This window comes from Phalacrocorax carbo, assembly GCF_963921805.1.
Source record: "Phalacrocorax carbo chromosome W unlocalized genomic scaffold, bPhaCar2.1 SUPER_W_unloc_14, whole genome shotgun sequence".
NCBI lineage: Eukaryota > Metazoa > Chordata > Aves > Suliformes > Phalacrocoracidae > Phalacrocorax > Phalacrocorax carbo.
This window is the reverse complement of record NW_026990248.1, coordinates 188,577-211,037: the sequence shown is the minus strand read 5'-3', so window position 1 is coordinate 211,037 and position 22,461 is coordinate 188,577. Positions and strand designations below refer to the sequence as shown.

Below are 22,461 nucleotides of genomic sequence, written 5' to 3'. Positions count from 1 at the left end.
GGAGGTCATCTCCAGGCATGCAGAGGGAAAGAAGGTTATCAGGTATAGCCAACATCATGGATTCACCAAGGGAAGAGCATGCTTGACCAACCTGATAGCCTTCTGTGATGGTGTGACTGGCTGGGTCGAGGAAGGGAAAGCAGTGGATGTTGTCTATCTTGACTTCAGCAAGGCATTCGACACTGTCTCCCATAGCCTCCTCACAGGCAAGCTAAGGAACTGTGGGTTGGATGAGTGGAGAGTGAGTGGGATAGAGAACTGGCTCAACAACAGAACTCAGAGGGTCGTGACCAATGGGGCAGAGTCTGGATGGAGGCCTGTAACTAGTGGTGTTCCCCAGGGGTCTGTGCTGGGTCAAGTCCTGTTCAGCATATTCATCAATGACCTGGATGATGGGATAGAGTGTAACCTCAGCAAGTTTGCTGATGATGCCATGCTGGGAGGAGTGGCTGATACACCAGAAGGCTGTGGTGCCATCCAACGAGACCTGGACAGGCTGGAGAGCTGGACCGAGGGGCCGAGGAGAACCTGATGGAATTCAACAAGATCAAGTGCAAGGTCCTGCACCTGGGGAGGAACAACCCCATGCACCAGTACAGGCTGGGGGATGAACTACTGGAAAATGGGTCTGTTGAGAAGGACCTGGGAGTGCTGGTGGACAACAAACTGACCCTGAGCCAGCACTGTGCCCTTGTGGCCAAGAAGGCCAATGGTGTCCTGGGCTGCATTAAAAGGAGTGTGGCCAGCAGATCGAGAGAGGTTATCCTCCCCCTCTACTCAGCCCTAGTGAGACCACATTTGGAGTGCTGTGTCCAGTTTTGGGCCCCCCAGTTTAAGAAGGATGTGGACCTCCTTGAGCAAGTCCAGTGGAGAGCTACCAAGATGATCAGGGGGCTGGAGCATCTCCCATATGAGGAAAGGCTGAGACCTGGGTTTGTTCAGCGTGGACAAGAGAAGACTGAGGGGGGATTTCATCAATACCTATAAATATCTAAAGGGTGGGTGTCAGGATGATGGGACTGGACTCTCTTCATTAGTGCCCAACAACAGGCCAAGGGGCAATGGGCACAAGCTGGAACATAGGAAGTTCCACCTCAGTATGAGAAAAACCTTCTTTCCTGTGAGGGTGACAGAGCAATGGAACAGGCTGCCCAGAGAGGCTCTGGAGTCTCCTTCCCTGGAGACATTCAAAACCCGCCTGGACGTGTTCCTGTGCCCCCTGCTCTAGGTGTCCCTGCTCAAGCAGGGTGGTTGGACAAGATGATCTCCAGAGGTCCCTTCCAACCCCTGCCATTCTGTGATTCTGTATTTGTGACAGTTTGGTGTAGTTGGCCATATCCACAAGCCTGCATTTGTGACAGAGTACCATCCTGCAATCCATTAGAAAAATTGTTACTAAGCACTTTTAGTGTTTCCCCCACTGTTACTATTTAACTTTCCCACTATGCTTCACAATCTGATACCATTAAGTTACAAGAGGCATCAATTATCAAGGTTTTCTGACCTGGAGAGTACTGGAAATTCAAAATCTATTTATACATCTCAAATTCAAAGATTTTTATAGTTATCTCTATTTCAAATAAAATTAATAAACAGCATCAATATGCTTTTACGCAGTGATGATACATTTTTCTTTGTTACAATGTCGCTGTTCAAAAAACTTATTCTTAGCAGTTGAAACAAGTATAAACAGAAAACTAAGCGCTCTTTCAAATAAGGACAACTTGAAAGCTACAGTGTGACCTCTGTTGAAACAAAATAAATGAGCCACAGAAAAGTCTGGCTAGAGTAACAGTCTTCATTAGTCTCAGGATCAGAACTGGTGTGATCCTTACCAAAATGAAGAGGATTTCATTTAGAAAAAATGGAGAAGAGAAGACTGAGGGGGGATCTCATCAATACTTAAATATCTGAAGGGTGGGTGTCAAGAGGATGGGACTGGACTCTTTTCAGTGGTGCCCAGTGACAGGACAAGGGGCGATGGGCACAAGTTGGAACACAGGAAGTTCCAGCTAAACATGAGGAAAAACTTCTTTCCTGTGAGGGTGCCAGAGCAGTGGAACAGGCTGCCCAGAGAGGCTGTGGAGTCCCTTCCCTGGAGATATTCAAAACCCGCCTGGACATGTTCCTGTGCCCCCTGCTCTGGGTGTGCCTGCTCAAGCAGGGGGGTTGGATGGGATGATCTCCACAGGTCCCTTCCAATCCCTATGATGAGCGTGAGCAAGTCTTCTTATAAACATGGGTGGCAGCCAGCGCACTCCCAAACTGTAGCACTGAGTTTTCCAGCTGTACTTATATTTGGAGTTTTATTTAGTTGCTTTAAATGCTTTCCTGAAGGCTCTGGTAGAGAAGCTGGTTGGAACTGCTGCAGGTACCAGTGCTTCACAAGTTTGGAGTGAAACTTAGGCCTAGCAGGGAAGCAGTAGATCTGTGATGACTTTGCTGTGCTAGCTATTCCTTCTTAGTTTTGTCTGGGACAAGAAACAGGAGACTGGGATCTTTATCTGGCATGTACGTGCAGCAGGCTGGGGAAAGGAGCAAGCGGGCATTTATTTGGATAGAAGGAAGTGCATGAAGAGGCTGGGGAAGATGCTGAGGTTTAGCTGTCGAGATGTAATTCAGTGATGGGACGGAGGGAATAATGAAAACTGGGACCGGGAAGAGAAGTGCATCCTTGCAGAGCTGGGTCCAGCATGTCTGCTGTCAGTCCAGTTGTGGTTCAGGCAGTGAATTCACCCCCTACCTCATCCTGTTCCATTGTAAATGCTCAGTTGTTGCCTTGTTAAATAGAGAGATGATGAGTTTTGCTGTGGTAAAGTTGACCCTTGTTTCCTGAATACTGGACTGAACATAACCATTCTGGATTTGACCCCTTGAGTGGTAGCAAGAAGTAGCTCTGAATCCCTCCAGCGAGGGATATGTCTTGTTGTGATATTTGCTGTGGAAACTGAGCTGTGTATGATCAATGAAGTGAGGGAACAGAAAGATGAAAATGGCCTTGTGTTTTAGGCAACTAAGTCCTGAAAAAAATGAGTTTTCCCTTTGCTCTTCTCTGCTTTTTTTTTATGCTAGGCAGATAATTTTAAAGGGGGATTTTCCCAGGAGCCAGTTCCTCATGTTCTCATGCCTTGCTTAGGAAACAGGTTCATTTTTAGTTTGAGTTGAGTCACAACAAGTCAACAGGAGCAGTGTGTTAAACTAGTTAGAATTTTATATCACTTAGCTGTTCTGGAAAAGTCAGTTATTGGATGCCTTGATCTGTCTTAGCAACATTAAAGGTCGCTTCTGTCAATGGCAGTCTGAATTTCTTCTTCCCCCTTTCCCCTCTATGTTGGGATGAAGTTCTGAGAATATGGCTTCAAAAGCATTAGTTAATATCAGTACCCTGATTAGCGCTATTTAAAAATACTGGAATCAAAGAAGCAAAGACTGGTGGCAAAAAGGAAAATTTGAGTACTCTCATTTGTGATAGGATCATCTGAGGCATAGAAAATATGGATGCCCATGAGTATGTGTTTTGGTATCATCTGCATAAACAAGAGGAGGGAACTGAGGCACAGTGTGGATTTTTGCAGTTGCCTGAAATTGTGAATCTTGTGGCTCATGATTGGAACAGACCAACATTGCAATAGGAGGAGAATGATAAAGTGTTGCCAACTTTTATTACCGCTTATTTCAGTAACTGAACTTCACATTTTTAAGTTAGGTCTTATGTTGTGTTTGAAGTGCAGCAGAGCCCATTTGCATGGAATAGCAGCGAATTGCCCATAGGAGAAGCCCTTGTACTTGGAGAAAATTTGCACTTAATGCGTGCATTAGAAATATGTCTATAAAATGACGAGTACTTAATGATTCTGCCTTATTTATATGTTTATGGTTGATATAAATAACTGTTATAATTATATAAAATATCATTTATATATACATAAATAAAACCCAAAATTTATCTATCCATATAAAAAAAAAAAACATTAAAGCAATATTTGGCCTTTTTGCTATGGAGAGGAATTCATGCTGGCAGCCCAGTTCTGTTGAGTGGGATTTAAAAGGTTTCTCTTCCCTCTCTCTGAAAGGGAGGTTAATCAAAGTGTGCATAAATTTGTGATAACAAACGCTTGCAATTCTCTGAGTGCACAGTAAACCAAAAATAATTTGAGGACAAGGTTATCAGGTGCTGTGGTTTAGCCCCAGTCAGCAACCAACGTGTTCCTGTGCCCCTGTTCTGGGTGTGCCTGCTCAAGCAGGGGGGTTGGATGGGATGAATCTGTGAATTTGTGAAATCAGTCTGATTTTTAGCACACTCGATTACTTCAGTTCTCTCAGGTGTGCTTCTAGAAATGCTGTAAATACCATGAACTGTTGTAAAACATGAGGAAGAAGAGTTTCATGCATCACAGTGTATAGACAGTTGAAGTTAAGCTCTTCGAAGCAGTAGCTCTAGGCCAGGGTTTCTGAGCAAAGAGCATGCTAGTTATTTGCTCTAAGTCAAGAGCAAACTGGAATCACGATTTCCTGGATTGCAATCCACACAACCATGCTACCTCTGATGCAGAAATGTTTTCGCAAATGTTTCTCGGTTTGGATTTGGTTTGGAGGGGTGTCATGGTTTCAGCTGGGATAGAGTTAATTTTCTTCACTCTAGCTGGTATAGTGCTGTGCTTTGAAATTAGCATGGAAAAAAAAAACCTGTTGAGATAACACACAGATGTTTAGGCTGTTGCTGGGTAGCGCTTATACTAGTCAAGGACATGTCTAGCCTCCCATGCTCTGCTGGGTGCACAAGAAGCCGGGAGGGGAGGGGGCACAGCTAAGAGAGCTGATTCAAACTGACCAAAGGGATATTCCATATCATGTAACGTCATGCCCAGTATGCTACCTGGGAGGGACTGGCCGGGGGAGGGAGGTGGCAATCGCGGCTCGGGGACGGGCAGCGTCGGTCGGCGGGTGGTGAGCGGTTGTATCGTTCGTGTTTCTGCGTTTTTTTTTCCTGTTTTCCCTTTCCTTCCTTTTCCCTTTTATTATATTAACATTATTGTCATTATTATCATAGTCATTTATCATCATCATTTTATTGTAATCATTAAACTGTGCTTATCTCAACCCACAAGTTCTTTTGCTCGTCCGATTCTCTTCCCCATCCCACAGGGGTGGCGGGGGGGTGAGCGAGCGGCTGCGTGGTTTTCAGTTGCCAGCTGAGGCCAAACCACGACAGTCTATTTTTTGGCGCCCAACGTGGGGCACGAAGGGTTTGAGATAATAACAGTTGCTGGTCACAGCATTGATTCATCTGCTCGCAGTATTAGTTTGTCCAGTCTTTACCATGCTGATTGTAAAGTACATGTTAAAACTTGCTGTTGGTTCTGTCAGTTGGCTGTGCTCTGCAGTGATTAGAGATATTTTGCCTAGGAGACTTGTTATTAAAACACTGGCCTTGACTGTTATCAGTTATTTAGGTCTTGCGTGGAAGCCGTTACTGTACTACAGCTACCACCTCATGGAGGCAATTAGCAATTTTACCTCCTCCTCTGAGGAGTTTTTTATGGAGGAAATACAGAATGGCACCGTAGCTACCATCTTATATAATGTCTCCTCCTTCATTACAACAACTTTTCAGTATCTTGAACATCCTTGTGTAGTTAAGATGTTTTGTTGTGTTTTTTTCTCACACATGATTTAAGTATTTGAATCCGTAACATTTTAAGTTATAGGTCAGGAAGAGATGTACTGCTTAAATAATATTCTTCCTTAAAATCATCAAATGCCTTTTAATTACTTCTAGGTTTTGTGAGTTACCTGACCTTTTGCCCACTACTAAGTTAGCCGGTGTAAATGCTGATAATTAGATCAGGCCAGACTCAGGTTCCACACTATTCAATACAACCTCATTAACCTCCACCCTCCCTTCCCATCCTTTGATAAAATACACAGATATTTAGTCCATGGCTTTGGGCTCCATCTGTTCTGGTGGTCACTCAGGACAGGAGAGATGGTGTGTTGAGTGGAGTTACTGGGCACCAAAACCAGCTCAGGTTGGGTCACTGCTGCACTCGCACTGCTTCTTGAAAGGCTTGTCCTCCATTGTTTCGGGTGGTTCCTGCTGCAGTAGTTCCTATAACATGTAACTCAAATCCCAGGTTACAAAAATTTAAAGGTATATCCATTACAATCTCCACCCCTGGTCCATTTGGACCATCAGGTTTAACATTGTAATGAACTCCTCCCCTTGCCCCTGCTCTGGTTTAGACTTACTCACAGACTGTAGTCCTTTAGGGTTGTACCTGCTCCAAGTGGAGCCTTACCCAGGAGCCACAGTCTCTCCAGGGGCACACCTGCTGCAGCATAGACTTATCCAGAGCCACAGTCACTTTGAGGTGCGCCTGTTCCAGTGTGGCCTTCTGCATGGGCCTCAATGCTTTCAGAGCTATATCTGCTCCAGCATGGCCTTAGCCACAGCTGCAGTCCCTCCAGAAGTAAACTGGCTCCAACACGGCCTTGCCCATGGCTCTAGTCCCTCCAAAGCCTGCTCCAACATGGCTTTTCCCATGGCTGCAGTCCCTCCAGAAGTAAACCTGCTCCAACATGGCTTTGCCCCATGGCTGCAGTCCCTGCAGAAGTAAACCTGCTTCAACACAGCCTTGCCCATGGCTGTAGTCCCTCCAAAGCCTGCTCCAACATGGCTTTGTCCCATGGCTGCAGTCCCTCCAGAGGTAAGCCTGCTCCGTTTTGGGCTTATCCATGGCGACGCACTTTGAGGTGCTCCAGCATGACCTCATGCACAGCCACTGACGGTTCATGTGTACCTGCTGCAGCATGGACTTATCTACAGCCACAGACACTTTGAGGTGTACCTTCTCCAAGATGGATTTATCCTTGGGCCACAATTACCTCAGAGGTATACCTGCTGTGTCACAGACGTAACCAAGGCCACAGATGCTTTGAGATATACCTGCTCTGGAATGGGCTTATACACAGACACAGATGCTTTGTGGTGTCCTGCTCCCACATGGACTCATCATGGTCACAGTCCCTTTGACTCGAGTTCACACTGGAGTTCCAGCCTGTCCAGTACAACAGCACAGAAACAGCAGCGGGGCCCTGGCCATCTGCCAGCCCAGGCGCCTGGCCATTGCTGTTATCAGAATGTTCCCAGGCCCGGCAGGGTAAGGTGATAAGCAGTACAGCGGTATAGAAAGCAGCAAAAGCAAAAAGCGCCACTAATGAGCACTAGACTTTAAGGCATACAGTGTATATATAGAGTAGAGCAGAAAAGCCCCATAGCAAGCACAGAAGCCTGCCAATTAATAGCTAAATATCAATAACCGCTATAAATTCCATCTAGCACATTCCAATCAAATCTGTTGTTATCTCAAACCTTTCGTGCCCCACGTTGGGTGCCAAAAGGACTGTCGTGGTTTAGCCCCAGTCAGCAACCAAGCACCACGCAGCTGCTCGCTCACTCCCCCCGACAATGGGATGGGGGAGAGAATCAGAAGAGTAAACGTGAGGCAACTCATGGGTTGAGATAAAGACAGTTTAATAGGGAAAGCAAAAGCTGCGTGCTGAAGCAAAGCAAAACAAGGAATTCATTCACCACTTCCCATGGGCAGGCAGGTGTTCAGCCATCTCCAGGAAAGCAGGGCTCCATCACACATAATGGTTACTTGGGAAGACAAACGCCATCACTCCGAACATCCCCCCCTTCCTTCTTCTTCCCCAGCTTTATTTACTGAGCATGACGTCATATGGTATGGAATATCCCGTTGGTCAGCTGGGGTCAGCTGTCCTGGCTGTGTCCCCTCCCAGCTTCTTGTGCACCCAGCAGAGCATGGGGAGCTGAAAAAGTCCTTGACTAGTGTAAACGCTTCTTAGCAACAACCAAAACACCTCCGCATTATCACCACTGTTTCCAGTACAAATCCAAAACATAGCCCCATACTAGCTACTACGAAGAAAATTAACTCTATCCCAACTGAAACCAGGACACCTTTAAAGGTGTCCTTAAAGGTGACCTTCCAACCTAAACCATTTTATGATTCTACAATTCTATCTGCTTCCACGGCAAATTCATCTCATCCAGAAGCAAGGCTGAGCTAGGAATGGCTCCCAGTCCCTCTCCAAAAACATGTTGTTTTGCAATCCACTACCCACATCCATCCCAAGCAAAGCAGGGAAGGCCTATGTGTACCGATTATTAGTTTAGCCGCCAGCAAAAAAAAAAAGAAAAAAAGAAAAAAAGAAATGTTTTTCTATCAAAATAAAAACAGTGGTTTGGAAAAAATGCTTTTTAGCTATCAAAAAACAAAAATTCAGAAGCTTATCATTACCAAGGCTGAGAATACAACAATAATGTCGCCAGTCCTGAGCTGATGAATGAAAAGGTTGACTTTGTGACATGCTACAGCATCCAAAACAGCTGGATCACTTTGAGAGGAAACAAATTTCAGAGTCTAGTACACTTTTCCTTCATCTCAATCATTCATTTATTTGTTTTTTTCTGACAAACCATACAAGTGGAATAGCAAATGTGAGGAGATATCACAAAATCCTTTTCTGTTTTCGTAAGATTCAGTGTGAAGAAATAAACAAAGAGGTTACTCTATTTTATTAAGTAATTGGGGGCGGGGAAATCTGCTTTCAGTACCCTTATATAACTCTGAAAGAAAAAAAACCAGAAAAAGTCTAAATTCATGCAGCTCCAGTTCATGAGTTATTCTAATTTTCTTTCTATTCAAAACCCAATCAGAGCACACTTAACCGCAGAAACATTCCACTCAACTTATAGAATCTGTTCAAATTAAATCTGCTCTGTCATAAACACAACCAGAGTCCTGATATCTGGGGTAACCCCTCAGCTACAGTCACCCTTAATTTATCAGCACAAGGATAAAGCTTCAGAACAAAATTATTTTCTCCACCAAGGGCCAAATGTAGAGTTTTCTGAAACTCAAGCATTTCTAAAAGGTCACAAGAACTACCAGGAACCTCTTTTAACTTCAAAGAAAATACTGCTTATTTATATTGAGAGACTATAGAATGGGGGGTGGGTGGGTGGGTGTGTTCTTTTATTTTTTTTTTTTAGTGAAAGCTATCAGTCACATAGAATAACTTTACATGGAATTTATGCTGATCAACTTCCTTTAAAAACTGTTTGCTTGCAGATAAGGAGGAAACTAGAAATAATGAACTCATGTATCAATTACATGTCAAAATTCTTTAGCTATTTATTTCAGAAAACCAGAACTACTGCATGATGTTTTGAGTTTCTGTGGGGTTTTTTTTCCCCTTCCCAAGTATCTCATAAAACAGACAAAAAAAATCCACAGAACTCAGATAAAGCTCATGTCCCAAGTAAATGGGCTTCATAGAGCAATGTACCAAAGCATACACAGGTCTTTTTTTTTTTTTTCCCACCCTCTGGATTTTCTCATTTGGAGATTTCAGTAGTTATTCTCACTTAATTTTTTCCTCTTTTTCTCTCTCTCCTTCCCACTGGAGGATATATTCCCATATCAGGTAGACAAGCTAACAGATACCATTCATGTATCTCTCTTAAGACGCACTTTCAGGAGGGAACAATCTGGTATAGACTGAATTCTAGAAATCACAGCAATCGTTTCTCTCCTGCATTTGGGTTCTTTCCTTATTAAAAGTAGCTGTCCTTGTGTGCTGGTTTTGGCTGAGAAGGGGTTAATTCTCCTCCCTGTGGGGTGGTCGGCTACCTTTCCAGCTTCTCCTGTGCTCTGCTGCATCAACAGGAGGCTGGGAGGGGCAGGGCCACAGCGGGGGCGGCTAACCCCAGCTGGCCAATGGCATGTTTATTCCGTACCATGTGACACCATGACCAGTATATTAAGGGGTTGCAGTTTGTGGCTCAGGAGAGGCATGGTGTTGGGTTGGCAGGTGGTGAGTGGCTGCGTTGCGTGTGGTTTGTTTCAGCAGTTCATTCCCCTCCCCCCTCCCTTCCCCCCCCACCCCGGGTTTTCACACCTCTCGTTGTTCTCCTTTACGTTGCATTTTTGTTGTTGTTTCTTTTAATTTTAATTATTAAACTGCTCTTATCTCAACCCACGAGTGTTACCCTTCTGATTCTCTTCCCCATCTACCAGTGGGGGAGTGAGCGAGCGACTGTGTGGGGCTGAGCTGCCAGCTAAACCACGACACCTTTGTATCACATTTCTTAGAGAGAGACACAAAGCAAGCGCCTGTTTCTTTAAACAGATGGAATAATAGGTCCAGGTTCTTGCATGTTACACCCAAGTTAAAACTGACTTCTGGCAACAAACCTTATAAATACCCATTAAGTCTCTAAAGCAAAGACATATCATGTCCGTGATTATCTTAAATTATGAATTCTTCAGAGAATGACGACTCAAGCTCCAAAATGCAAAACTCCTAGATGTTGCAATAACATAAATGGGTGCATGTATTTAACAAACATTTTAGTATCTACATTTTAATGAGAAGCAGTTGATACGTCAATGGATTCCTTCCAAAAGCAATGATAATGATGCTATGATTCTATGATACCAAATCATTTCAACAAATGCTTTTAAATTAAACAACGATGTACAGTTTGTATTGTAGTTATCTTTAGACAACAACTCATTAAAATTAAACAACAAAAACTCTAATAAGTCAGTGACACTTTCCATCTTAATCCCTTTTGTCAGGCTGATAGCAGTGATCCTGTGCTCCTCTTTAAGAGACCTATGGCTCTGGGAGTACTGCTTCAAAGCAGCACTGCATTTAGACTTAAAAGAAGTACAGCTTTAGAAGAAATTGTTAGAATAGCTAATTCTTCCAGGATACAAACTGGAAAGGATATCACCTTTCTTCTGGTCTTCCATCAAGAACATAATTTTTTATTGATTTATTTTATTTATTAATTGTGGTGGCAGACTTGTAAATTTCATCAGAGCTATCAGCCTTCAGGCATTTGGGGCAGGAGAACCGCACCAGTCCATCTATCTGCATATCACGCCCTTGCAAGGTTTTGTCCACTTGAACTGGACCAAGATTTCACCTTGCCCTTTTGCAGATGCTTATTTCAAATATATCACAATGCTGATACTGCACTTTAAAAGTTCCAAATATCTGAAAAAGAGGACTACGGTCAAAAGCGTAATCTTTAACAAAAAATATGAGATGATCTTCGTGGTAGAAGCAGGAAAAGAGCACACACAAGCAGTCAATTAAGGCAGCCTGCCTGAGCAATAACTCTTCCAACTGCAACAGCTTGAACACTTGCCATTACTTGCACCCACAGACGAGTGTGAGCACTAAATGGTACCATGTAGCAAACAGATGCCACACCATGACACACCACTAGGTTTCAAAGTAGATTTCCTCTGAGCTACAAAGAAAATGCTGGAGTCTGAAGCAGACCAAAATGTGAAGATCATAATAGCAAGGTCATCTGTCAGTCATAGCCTGTGGGGAAAATACGAAAGCCAACATACTCTTGTCTACTCCTGCAGACTCAATTAAAGCGACAAAGCAGTTCACAGGAGTCTGATGCTACCAGCAGCTTATCTAAGCTGGTCAGGGGAGTGGTATTAGTGTAACTACTAGTGTAGCTACTGTTTCCAAACGATGCAATCACCCCCCACAGAACAAGAACTATGGGCCCATTAAAACCTCAGCTCCCCAGTATCCTGGCATCTGCTTTTTCCATTCAAAACCATGTGGATGGCCTTCTATCAGCATCATCTACTACAAACTTCAACAATCTACCTATGTGACACCACCCTGCTGCCGCTGGCTTCTCTCCAACACCAAGTACCGCTCACAACTGCTTTCTCACCACATCATTCAGCTTTGTTCCCTGCCTGCAAGAGAGAGGTCTGTGAAAGAGGACCCAGGATGAAGCACAGAGGCATTATATAGGAAAACCTCAGCTAGAAACTCCAATTAACACTCTGAAGGCACATGCTGTTGTAAACACTTTTAACTACTCCATGAAATGCAGCTATTTCTATATCTTAGCACATGGCGGCTGAGAGCTCATAAATTATTTCACACCTACAGAGCGAACAGCCAGAAACAAAACTCTGAATTTCAACTCACACCACTAGACCAAGCACCCTCCCTGTTTAAATATTTTCCTGAACTTTCACCCAGCCAGGGCTGTCTACTCCGAGTAGTAAAAGGTCAAAAGGTAACTCATTTTCTAATTTAGGAGAGTTGCCAAAAGGGCTGATTCATACAAGAACTCTCAAATTATACAGGAACCAGGTTTCATTTCCCTGCTTCCAGAGGGCCCACCAGAAAGGTGAAAGAGGAGTCACCAGAGAATAAGATCAGTTTTGAAAACTGAAAAGCAAGTAGAATATCTGGTTATCAGTCTCAGGATACAAGCCCAACAACTCAAAGTGAACATAATCTTTCCTCTTGGAATCATTCCTAATTTTATACCCACCGATGGCAAATATGCACCGTGGCAGACAATAATGCACTATGCTCCTTACAACTGACTCCAAACATTTGCAAGATGTCCCAAAGGGGCACTCAAGAAACACCAAGTGGAAGCAGTGAGCATCTCTGACATTTCCTACTGCATCTCCCCTGCACTGGGTATTCCTGACTGGGAGACAGAATGAGAGTGAGAAAACAACCAAAAGGTGGAAAATACTCTGAAGGGAGTATCTAAAGGATTAAAATAACAGTTAGGTTCAAGAACCTTTATTCCAAGACCTGGTCCTAAACCAGACTTCATGGCTACATACATTTTCACCTCATTGGCATTCAGCTCTTCTCTCTACAGATTAAAAATATTAGAAAAAGTCTAGGACTTTTAAATGTTGCACAGAGAATCTGTGTTCTTCTGTATTTAGCTTTCATATCAGCAAGTCATGTTAGCAATATCTGTTAAATCTAAGTGAAAGACCTTACCTTCCGAACAACAGAACACAAGAGAGCAGTCCAAATACCCATAAAAATGGACAGCTCAAACAACTGGCCTTGTGTAGCTTTCAACCCCCAAGGAAAAAGCAGCCACAGAGATGATGACCCAGGTGCTCAAAGAGCTACTATAGACCATTGCAGAGATCTGGACAGAGCCAGACCACAGGAATCACGTCCTGTGTTCCAGCCGTGCAGTCTGCATGAAAGACAGACCTGCTCCACAGTCTCTCTGTAACACCACTTCTCAAATGCGAGCCGCTGGTTTCACGGCAGTCATCCTGATGTAGCGGTAGCATCAATCTCTTTAGGTCTCATGCTTGTCTAGGCAATGGAGAAAAAAGGCTTATGCCTGTCAGCCTGGTCACTGCCACTGATCTGAAACAGTCTGCAAACTCTTAAGGTGCCAAAAAGAGGTTTGCTTGACTTCAGTGCCTAGGTGTCTTTGCTGCCCAGACCAGAGACCAAACCCAAATACTAGCAAGTGGGTGTTTTGCAAGACACAGCCCATATCTTTTGTGAAAACAGGGCTGAAAACAATAACAGAGAAAGCAGACCATTAAGAGCTTGAATATACAGCATGATGTATGATGAACAGTACAGACCTCTGATACTATGCTCTGGTATTAGACAGTTTGTTGCAAGTTCAACATAAGTTAAAGCTAGCCTAGTGAAAAGACATGTCATTGAGGAACACTAAGTCTAAAATAAAAATTGAATTAGAATAGAAAGAAGAATATGTAATACAGATAAAGGTTCTCCTGCTTAGGACCCTTAGACACTTAAGAGGCCACACATCTGCCATCAGAAAAGAGAAAAGCATAAGAGTGATGAAGAAAATATTCCAAATAAATAAATATTTTTTCTTTGCTGCACCACCACCAGTTGCAGCAGCAAATAAAACACCCTTTATACTCATTAGATCCCTCCTACACACAGCACAATAGTCTTAAACTTTGAGGATCTTCAAAGTGCAGCAATACAAATCTCCTTCAGTTTGGATATTTTTGCTAGCTTCAACCTAAGTTTCAACATATGAAAGTTTCCCTTTGATGATTAGGCAAAGTTGCCAAAAATGCTGAAGTCAAAAAGTTCTTCAAATACTAGACCTACTACAATCTTGATAAACGTTCCTTGAATAGTTCTTTGCTAAAAAGCACTATTCTGACCTATTGTTTTGAAAGTAACAAAAATATTAAAATATGACACTCCTGAAATAGGAGAGAAAACAGTTTTTAACCTCTTCACTGCTCAGAATTAGCAAGGAAAAAAAAAAGCCTTGGCATTTCTCATCAGCTATACATGGCATTGTTCCCACACTGCAATGATTCCGTAGAGCTTTATAATCAATTATGTTGCCCTTCTTCCTCCTACTTTCAACTTTTAAGCTCCCAGGAAACATAGCGAACATCCTTAAATGAGTCAAAACATTGTTAACATTTAAGTTTGGAAGTAACTTGGATCACAACCCAAACCAATTGTAACTACAGAAAATAATGGAATGCAATACTACTGGCACCACAGGGTGCTACTTAACAGTGATTTAACTAGATCACAGTATTTCATTTTTCCTCCATATGCATTTATATTTTTTAATGAAGTGAAAATGTACTGATAACAACCAGATATTCAGTTATGTATACCAGCTCTTAACAAGCTGCTGAAAGAAGCCTTTACAATTTAAAGCCTTGGGAGCTCTATCTTGCAACAAAATGTTAGCAATAGCGTCTACATAAGTCATACAATTAAATCCTGAAGTTGCGTCTTTTTGCTGACTATGCAGTTTTAATCATTAATGTACACCCTTGAGTGCTAGCATTAACAAAACCAAAGAAAAAGCAGAGTATCCATAAAATACCCAAGGGAGCCATAAATCAAACATCAACATACCGTAACACAAACATTATAAGGGACTGCACAAGTCTAATTGTTGAAAAGCAATAATGCTGTAGTTTCTATAAAATTTCTTAAAATTAAATGTTAATATGTGAAACCCTTTTCCTTAGCATTTTGTACAATGCAGTAGAGCCTGTTTTTCAAAAGGGTAATTCAAGATCTTTTTAATAACTTTCAGATACAGAGCGACAATGCTGCAGAATCCCATGGTCCCTACTACAACCCGATTTAGCTATGCTGAGTGTTAACCACCTTAAGGAACAATTGCCTTTCCCAATACAACCTAACTTTGAGAAATAGTTCCTTAAATTCATCGTAGACAATTCTGACACACTCCTAGATATGCTTTGCTGTACATCTCTGCAGCCTTTCCTAACAAAAATCAACACATTTTGGTTCTTCAGTTATATTTCCTAGTAAGGAATATGGAGAGATGGGTTATAGACTTACTATTTGTCATCTTCCCCATCTCACACCTTCCTTATTAATTTTGAGCTAGATGGCCCACCTGCATTTTCCAAGTATGTCTGTAGGTTATTCTGTAGGCAGACATGAGCTCATTCTGCCAAGGCTTCTCGCAGAGCAAGCTCAGAGGTGACCAAGCTCTGCTCATGCCACAGAAAGACTCGAGCCTTCACAAACTTGGTGCCCATGCCAAGCCCAAAGTCTTACGCTTGCCCTTGGTCAGTCTAGAACACAGGTTAAGGCTACATACCTGCCTGCAAAATACCACACACAGGTACCCTAAGCTCTCCTCCCAACAGTACCAGTCATCTTATGTATACATCTTCACAACATGATACTCAACAGTGAAGAATAACAGGATCTATGTTATAACCACAAATTTCTCACTACTCCATACCAGTATCTACACAGCGTCATCCTGCAATGCTGTCCACTCTTCAGTAACACATTTGCAAAAAAAATAAAGACAGCACATATAACATTTATATATAGAGAGGGGAAAAAATTATAGTACCTCTGAAGCATACTGCTTTCACCAAAAAGCACCTGATGTGACATTTCGACCAATTTTAAAAGCAAAGAGTGCAGGACTGTTGCACAGGTACCTCTGCTCCTGCATTTTTGACATGGAGATGGTCTTCCACGCTTCAAAAATAATCTTAGTATTTCAGTGAGGGAGAAAAAGAGATAAGCAATATATTTAGACAGCAGCTGCCAGCTGTATCCACTCCTTCATTAAACTGCATCTACAGAACCCAAGGGACACACTAATTGTGACAATCCTCCGTTAAGGCTATTGAATGCTCCTAACAAAAATTTTGCTATTCTGAATGATGCTTCAAATATAGGCTCAGCATGGAGATTTTAATGTTCTGTCACAACAAAAATTCATCTTTAATAGCAGCTTTACAGACAGACAATCTGGTAGCAGTGCCACTATAAGCTGCCAAAGCTGCCTATCCTCTAGCAAGTGATCCTAAGTCCTGCTACAGAAATCATTACAAGTTTGAATATTTCATGTATTCCACTCGATCTAGTCCTTCCCAACATTCACATACTAGACTTGTAATTTTCTTCATTTCTGTCTTTAGCTGGAATAAATCAACTACTCCCTTGATACAAAGTAGGGAAAGAATTTATAGTGTAAATCTGAATAAGGAGAGGGAAGGAAGTAAAAAGTAAACTCACTACTAAAATAATCTGGATCATTCTCCTGAAAAAAAATTAATATGACAGTAAGAAAAAACGTCTCAGCCTTCTAACATCTTTATGAAGGACAGAGTTGGACTGTGTATTAGAGAATGCAAGTTTTTCCCATATCTCCTTTCCTACTTCCCTACTTTCCCTACCTCCCTCCTTCGATGATATGGGGTCAAAATCATTAGTTAAGGCATTATCACATTGTTAAACATATTATACTGGTAAACAAGACAATAATGTACACTTTTTAAAGTGTTAGTATCTTACTAAGAATTCAGTAGCATGCTATTTCAGGAAAAATTTAGCTAAGAAAACTTATTTGACAAAAATACCCCAAAACCTTCCATATCTATCTTTTATGAAAAGTGAGTATGTTTTCGATATAGCTGAACATTAAAGATTATAGACAGGCCTTACAACTTCTTTTTTGATAAGCCATTATTATCGCTATGTTGTATAGTAAACTAAGTGCTTTCAACAGCTACTTCCATTCCCAGCAACCACATTCACACAGAAATAGAGATGCTGACAGGTTCAGTTGTTGAAAAGGGTTAAGAACAATCATGCCTGTAAAACTTTTTCTGCCAGAAAAACAGAATAAATTATATTGGACTCCACACACACATTGGGACTTCCAAGAAAGAAAAATAAATCCCTGCAGGATTTATTAATTTGCCCATATATCGCAGTCCTTTCACCCCTTTGTACTTCCTCTAATCTGCTCCAAACAGAAAGTATATCTGTTCCAGGAAGTTTGCAGAATGACACACTAAATCATATCACTAATTCATTACACACTACCTACCCAAACCCTCATGTAATGCTGACAGAGTTGTGTTTAATGAGAGCAATGTTTCAATAACTATTGCATCTTTGTCAGCTTTCCAACTAAAAGAACAATCCAAAGTACAAAACCCAAAACATCAGCAGAGCTATATACTACACTGTAATAGATAATCTGAAGCTCTCTTTGAAGCTGTGATGCTTTAATTGGGGCACTACATTTTTAGGCAGAGACTACAATGCAATTTAAGACAAAAGATACTCATCACTATCTTGGGTAAAGTTTATCTTGGGAAAAAAGAAGTTCAAATTTATCAGGACAGGTGTGGAAAAATATGTTTATTTCTAAAGAACAAAGTTCTTCTTCATGTAATACTGGAGTATGTTTCATGACACCTATCCCAATGAGCTACGGAATCAAGGTATCTCAAATATAGCAGATGCTATATTATATAACCACGTAAACAAATCTGGAGATCTACAGAAACATTCCACTTAGGCATTTATTTTTTCTCTTCTTCAGACATCAATTCACAGGTATTTCAGAAACTAGAATAATAAGTCATATGACTGACTTAATGCACATGCAGTTCAAAAACCCACACAAGAGGAACTTTAGTTTGCACCTTGCTGCACCCCCCAGAGAGGGAGTGACACCTCCAATGTACCTTTTCCTGTACAATTAGCACAACCATTTCTAGCCAAGAGTTAACAGTAACTGTCTGTGCATTGACAGAGGTATCTGAATCAAACATCAACGCTCCTACAAAATAAAACAGGACAACTTTTGCTGATGGTTTGAACTGGGTGTGAGAGGCTGATCATGAACAGAATATTAAGGGCTGCTACTCCCAGCAGGTTACCATTATCAGTACTGCACCATCACATGGAGCATTCAAATACAAGTATTTACACATTATAACCCCTCTAAACTCTAAGTTTTATGCTCTCTCAAATGCTCATTTTACACAAGGAGGCTGAAAAGAAAAATTAAAAAGCCAACTCACAGGAGGGGAATTTCAACAATGAGCTGGATGAGGCAACACAGCAACTCTTCTATCAGGTCTTCACACTCTGTTCCTGAAAAGAAGTATACCAAAGGTTTTCTGGATTTTCAAATACCAAAAGAAAGCATAGATTTAAACACATAGATCCAGACAATATTTTCATTAAGGAACAAATGCTAGAAGTGAAATACTACCTGTTTAAGAAGATAGCATTGTTTCCTGAAATAGAAGGCACTTGGGATAATCACCAGAGAAAATGGTGATGCCAAGCCTTTTACATATAAAACAAATAACTAATAACAATTTGATAAATTGAGATTTTGGCATTGTAGGAATATGCTAATATTAAGCACATCAAGCCTTACTTTACTACTTACCCAAGTTCATATTAAATGGTGTTATTACTAACAGTTGAACTAGTGACTTCTCACTGGTCCACAGTTCAAGTCTCCTCTCAAAATGCCCTGCACTCTGTGTATTTCCCCAGCCCTTTTTTTAATCCCAAGTAAAGAATAAGCAGAGACAGACAGAAAACACAGTTTCATTTGCCTAACGTGTAATGAACAATATTTTAAGTTGTGATCTGTCAAATGAATGCAGCCTACAGTACACATCACTGCTGCTGTTAAGCAATTAAATCTACACACGGGGTTTTTTTTTTAATGAATACACATTTATTTATTGACGAGGTTTTACACATTTCAATGACAAGTAAGAATTCACAAATTTCCAAAGTGCATTTGAAGTGAGCAGAAATTATTCTCTACTCATTCACAATGTGACAAAATGCACGGGATGATTAAAAGTTATTTTTAAAAAATTCAACTATTCTAAGCAATAAAACTGGTGGTATTTTACATTAGCACTGCAATTTTTAAAAGCATCTGTAACAAAAGACTTGCAAGACTTACTGAGGAAAAAGCTTATTAAACCATTTGAAGTTGTCATATAATACTCAAAAACAAGATAAATCTCTTAGGATTATTAATCCTAAATCCTCATTAGGATTTTTTTCTGCTTTCAAAATAAAATTATAAAGAGAAGCCTACAACACAAAGAAGTGTAGGCGTTTATAGTGCTGAATGGCCTAAGACCAGGCACAATTTTTTCCCTCTGCATTACCCGATAGGCATTACAGCACAATGATTACCCAAATGCTTGTTTATTTTGTATTTTCAAATAAATACATCCTGCAATAAACACAAAATTATAGCCAGGTTATGGAAGTGTTACTCTGTTTAACCCAAGTTTGTTCTTAAATCCAGAACTCAATTTTAAGCAGCACACCAGAGGGAATATTCATAATAAAACAAAACTATTTCTTTCCACAATCGGTTTATTAAAACCACGTTAAAAATTGTCACCTAGTGAACTGCACGTTCTAAAGGAAATAATTTTTTTTTATCACGGAAACATGGTTTCCTCTATGTAGAATCCCCCATGAGTAACACAATACAGCCTCTGTTAGTAAAGACCAAGAACTGCTAGGAGTATTTAACCTTAGACAGAAACCACCGCCAATAATAAAGCCCAGATAATGTATTCTAAAGTAACTTGAATGTGACAGTTTCCTAAGGTTTTCTGAATCTAGAAAATGCTCATAGAGCAAGACTGCTATTAGTTCCCAAAAGGTACCTAATTTTTTTCTCTTGACAATCGAGGAAAGGGAAGAGGAAAGAGGGTATTGGATGAAAAAAAGTAAAGAGAGTGCATTTTAAGAACATCGTTTCTTCCACCATGCTATATACACAACTCATTTGAAGAGATAGTGTTATTTGAATAGGAATTAGGGCTTTTCCCCCATACGACATTCAAAATAAAGCAAGAAAATATTGGGTTAGCACAATCATGTAGAATGGAAGATTTAGTATTTCCTGCTCTGTTCTCAAACTATTTTTCTTCCTTTTTTTTTTTTAAAAAAAAGCTTAATTGCTGTAACCAATGTCATTCCACTACAATAATTAATGCATCCTTTTCCCCATTGGGGCACACGCATTCTTGTTTAATTCTTGTCTTGCCAAGAGAATGAGGTGGATGGGTGCCAAATTTATAACGTGAGAGAGAGCTATAAACATGGAACACTGTGTTTTCATAAAAAATGCCATTTTCAATAGCAGGATAACAACAACACACACAATACTCATTCACATTAATAGATCACATACTTGGATCAAAGACATGTAAAGCCTTGGGAAAAATAAGTAAAGGGTGAATCTGGCCAGATAAGATTAGAGCAGACTTGCAGAGAGATTAATCTCTCTGCATCTTCTAAACTCTCTGGCAGCACAGAAGGAACTGCAAACGCACACAGTTTATAAAATGTCCAGTTATGCTGAAGCACCATTTTTCATCAGCTATATTTAAGTCCTCAAACACATGGATTACTTGCACTGGGGTTTTTATGGCTTTTTGGTGGGGCTTGTTTGGTTTGGGTTGTGTTGTTTGGTGGGGGGGGGTTTTAATAGAAAAAATAATACTTTGCGTTTAACTTTTTCAAAGCTATGCACATTACAGGCACTGCATTAGCAGACACTACACAGGCAAAATGGCTTATCCAGAGGAAAGTATACATGCCAGGTGTCGTGGTTCAGCCTCAGCTGGCAACTGAACACCACGCAGCCGCTCGCTCACACCCCCCCCCCACCCCTGTGGGATGGGGAAGAGAATCAGACAAGCAAAAGAACTTGTGGGTTGAGATAAGCACAGTTTAATAACTACAATAGAATGATGATGATAAATGATTATGATAATAATGACAGTAATGTTAATATAATAAAAGGGAAAAGGAAGGAAAGGGAAAACAGGGAACAAAAACGCAGAAACACGAACGATACAACCGCTCACCACCCGCCGACCGACGCTGCCCGTCCCCGAGCCGCGATTGCTCCCTCCCTCCCCTGGCCAGCCCCTCCCAGGTAGCATACTGGGCATGACGTTACATGATATGGAATATCCCTTTGGTCAGTTTGAATCAGCTCTCTTAGCTGTGCCCCCTCCCCTCCCGGCTTCTTGTGCACCCAGCAGAGCATGGGAGGCTAGACATGTCCTTGACTAGTATCAGCGCTGCCCAGCAACAGCCTAAACATCTGTGTGTTATCTCAACAGGTTTTTTTCCATGCTAATTTCAAAGCACAGCACTATACCAGCTAGAGTGAAGAAAATTAACTCTATCCCAGCTGAAACCATGACAGTATCCACCCCTTATTCCATATCATTGACATCATGCTCAGGTCCCATACTATTCAGTACAACTTCAATAATCCTTATCCATCTTCCTATCCTTTAACTATATATATATATATATATACAGATTTTCATTTATCATTCCACTAGTTTATGGAACACCCCTGTAGAATGCCTGTGAAATGTCCATTGAGTTCATTTAGTCCATGACTTTGGATTTCATCTCTTGTAAGGGTCCTTCGGAGCGGCGGTGTGCGTGGGGTCAGATTGTTGCATGTCAGTCCTTGTTCCATCACCGCTGCACTGGTAGTTCTTGTTCTCTCACTGCTGCACTTTGCTCGGTTCCACTGAAAGTTCATTTGCTATTATCATTAATTGGGAGATTCCCACCATGATAACATTCCACTGATGCAACCATAGTAGCGATGACATACAACATCATATTACAATTAACAGCATATTATTCAGTTCATTGGCTGTTTTCACCCAAAATTAAATCCCCCTGAGGTATACACCGGACTCCTCCATCCTCCCGCATCACCCACCAAGTGCACCCAGGTCCTTGAGCAAACGCAATCCCACGAGTGGGTTTGCCTCTGCTGGAAGCAGGAATAACCCAGACTGTCTTGCCCAGCATATTTTTTATGTGCACTACAGGGACTTTAGCCCCTTCCACAGTACATAAGGGTTCCGATTGGGCAGGGCCAGCTCGCCTGGCAGATCCCCTTGTGTTGACTAACCAGGTGGCTTTTGCTAAATGTGTATCCCAGTGTTTAAATGTTCCACCCCGCATTGCTCTCAGTGTCATCTTTAATAGTCCATTGTATCTTTCGATTTTCCCAGAGGCTGGTGCATGATAGGGGATGTGATACACCCACTCAATGCCATGCTCTTTGGCCCAGCTGTCTATGAGGTTATTTCGGAAATGAGTCCCATTATCTGACTCAATTCTCTCTGGGGTGCCATGTCGCCACAGGACTCGTTTTTTGAGACCCAGGATAGTGTTCCGGGCAGTGGCGTGGGGGAC

General features: G+C 41.5%; 1 protein-coding gene across 3 annotated transcripts in view; it reads right to left on the bottom strand.

The window, feature by feature from the left end:
* Nucleotides 1-5,648: 5,648 nt before the first annotated feature.
* Nucleotides 5,649-22,461, bottom strand: part of LOC135310828 (dymeclin-like) — an 89,923-nt gene continuing 73,110 nt past the window's right edge. For 2 of the 3 annotated variants that reach the window (XM_064439866.1, XM_064439865.1), the window contains 2 exons: nucleotides 18,252-18,324; nucleotides 5,649-7,833 (listed from right to left, as the gene is read on the bottom strand). In XM_064439866.1, the coding sequence (XP_064295936.1) occupies nucleotides 7,680-7,833; nucleotides 18,252-18,324 (227 nt within the window). In that variant the 3' untranslated portion in view covers nucleotides 5,649-7,679. Of the gene's footprint in view, nucleotides 8,654-18,251; nucleotides 18,325-22,461 lie in introns of all 3 variants that reach the window. The other variant, XM_064439867.1, reaches the window with a different exon arrangement.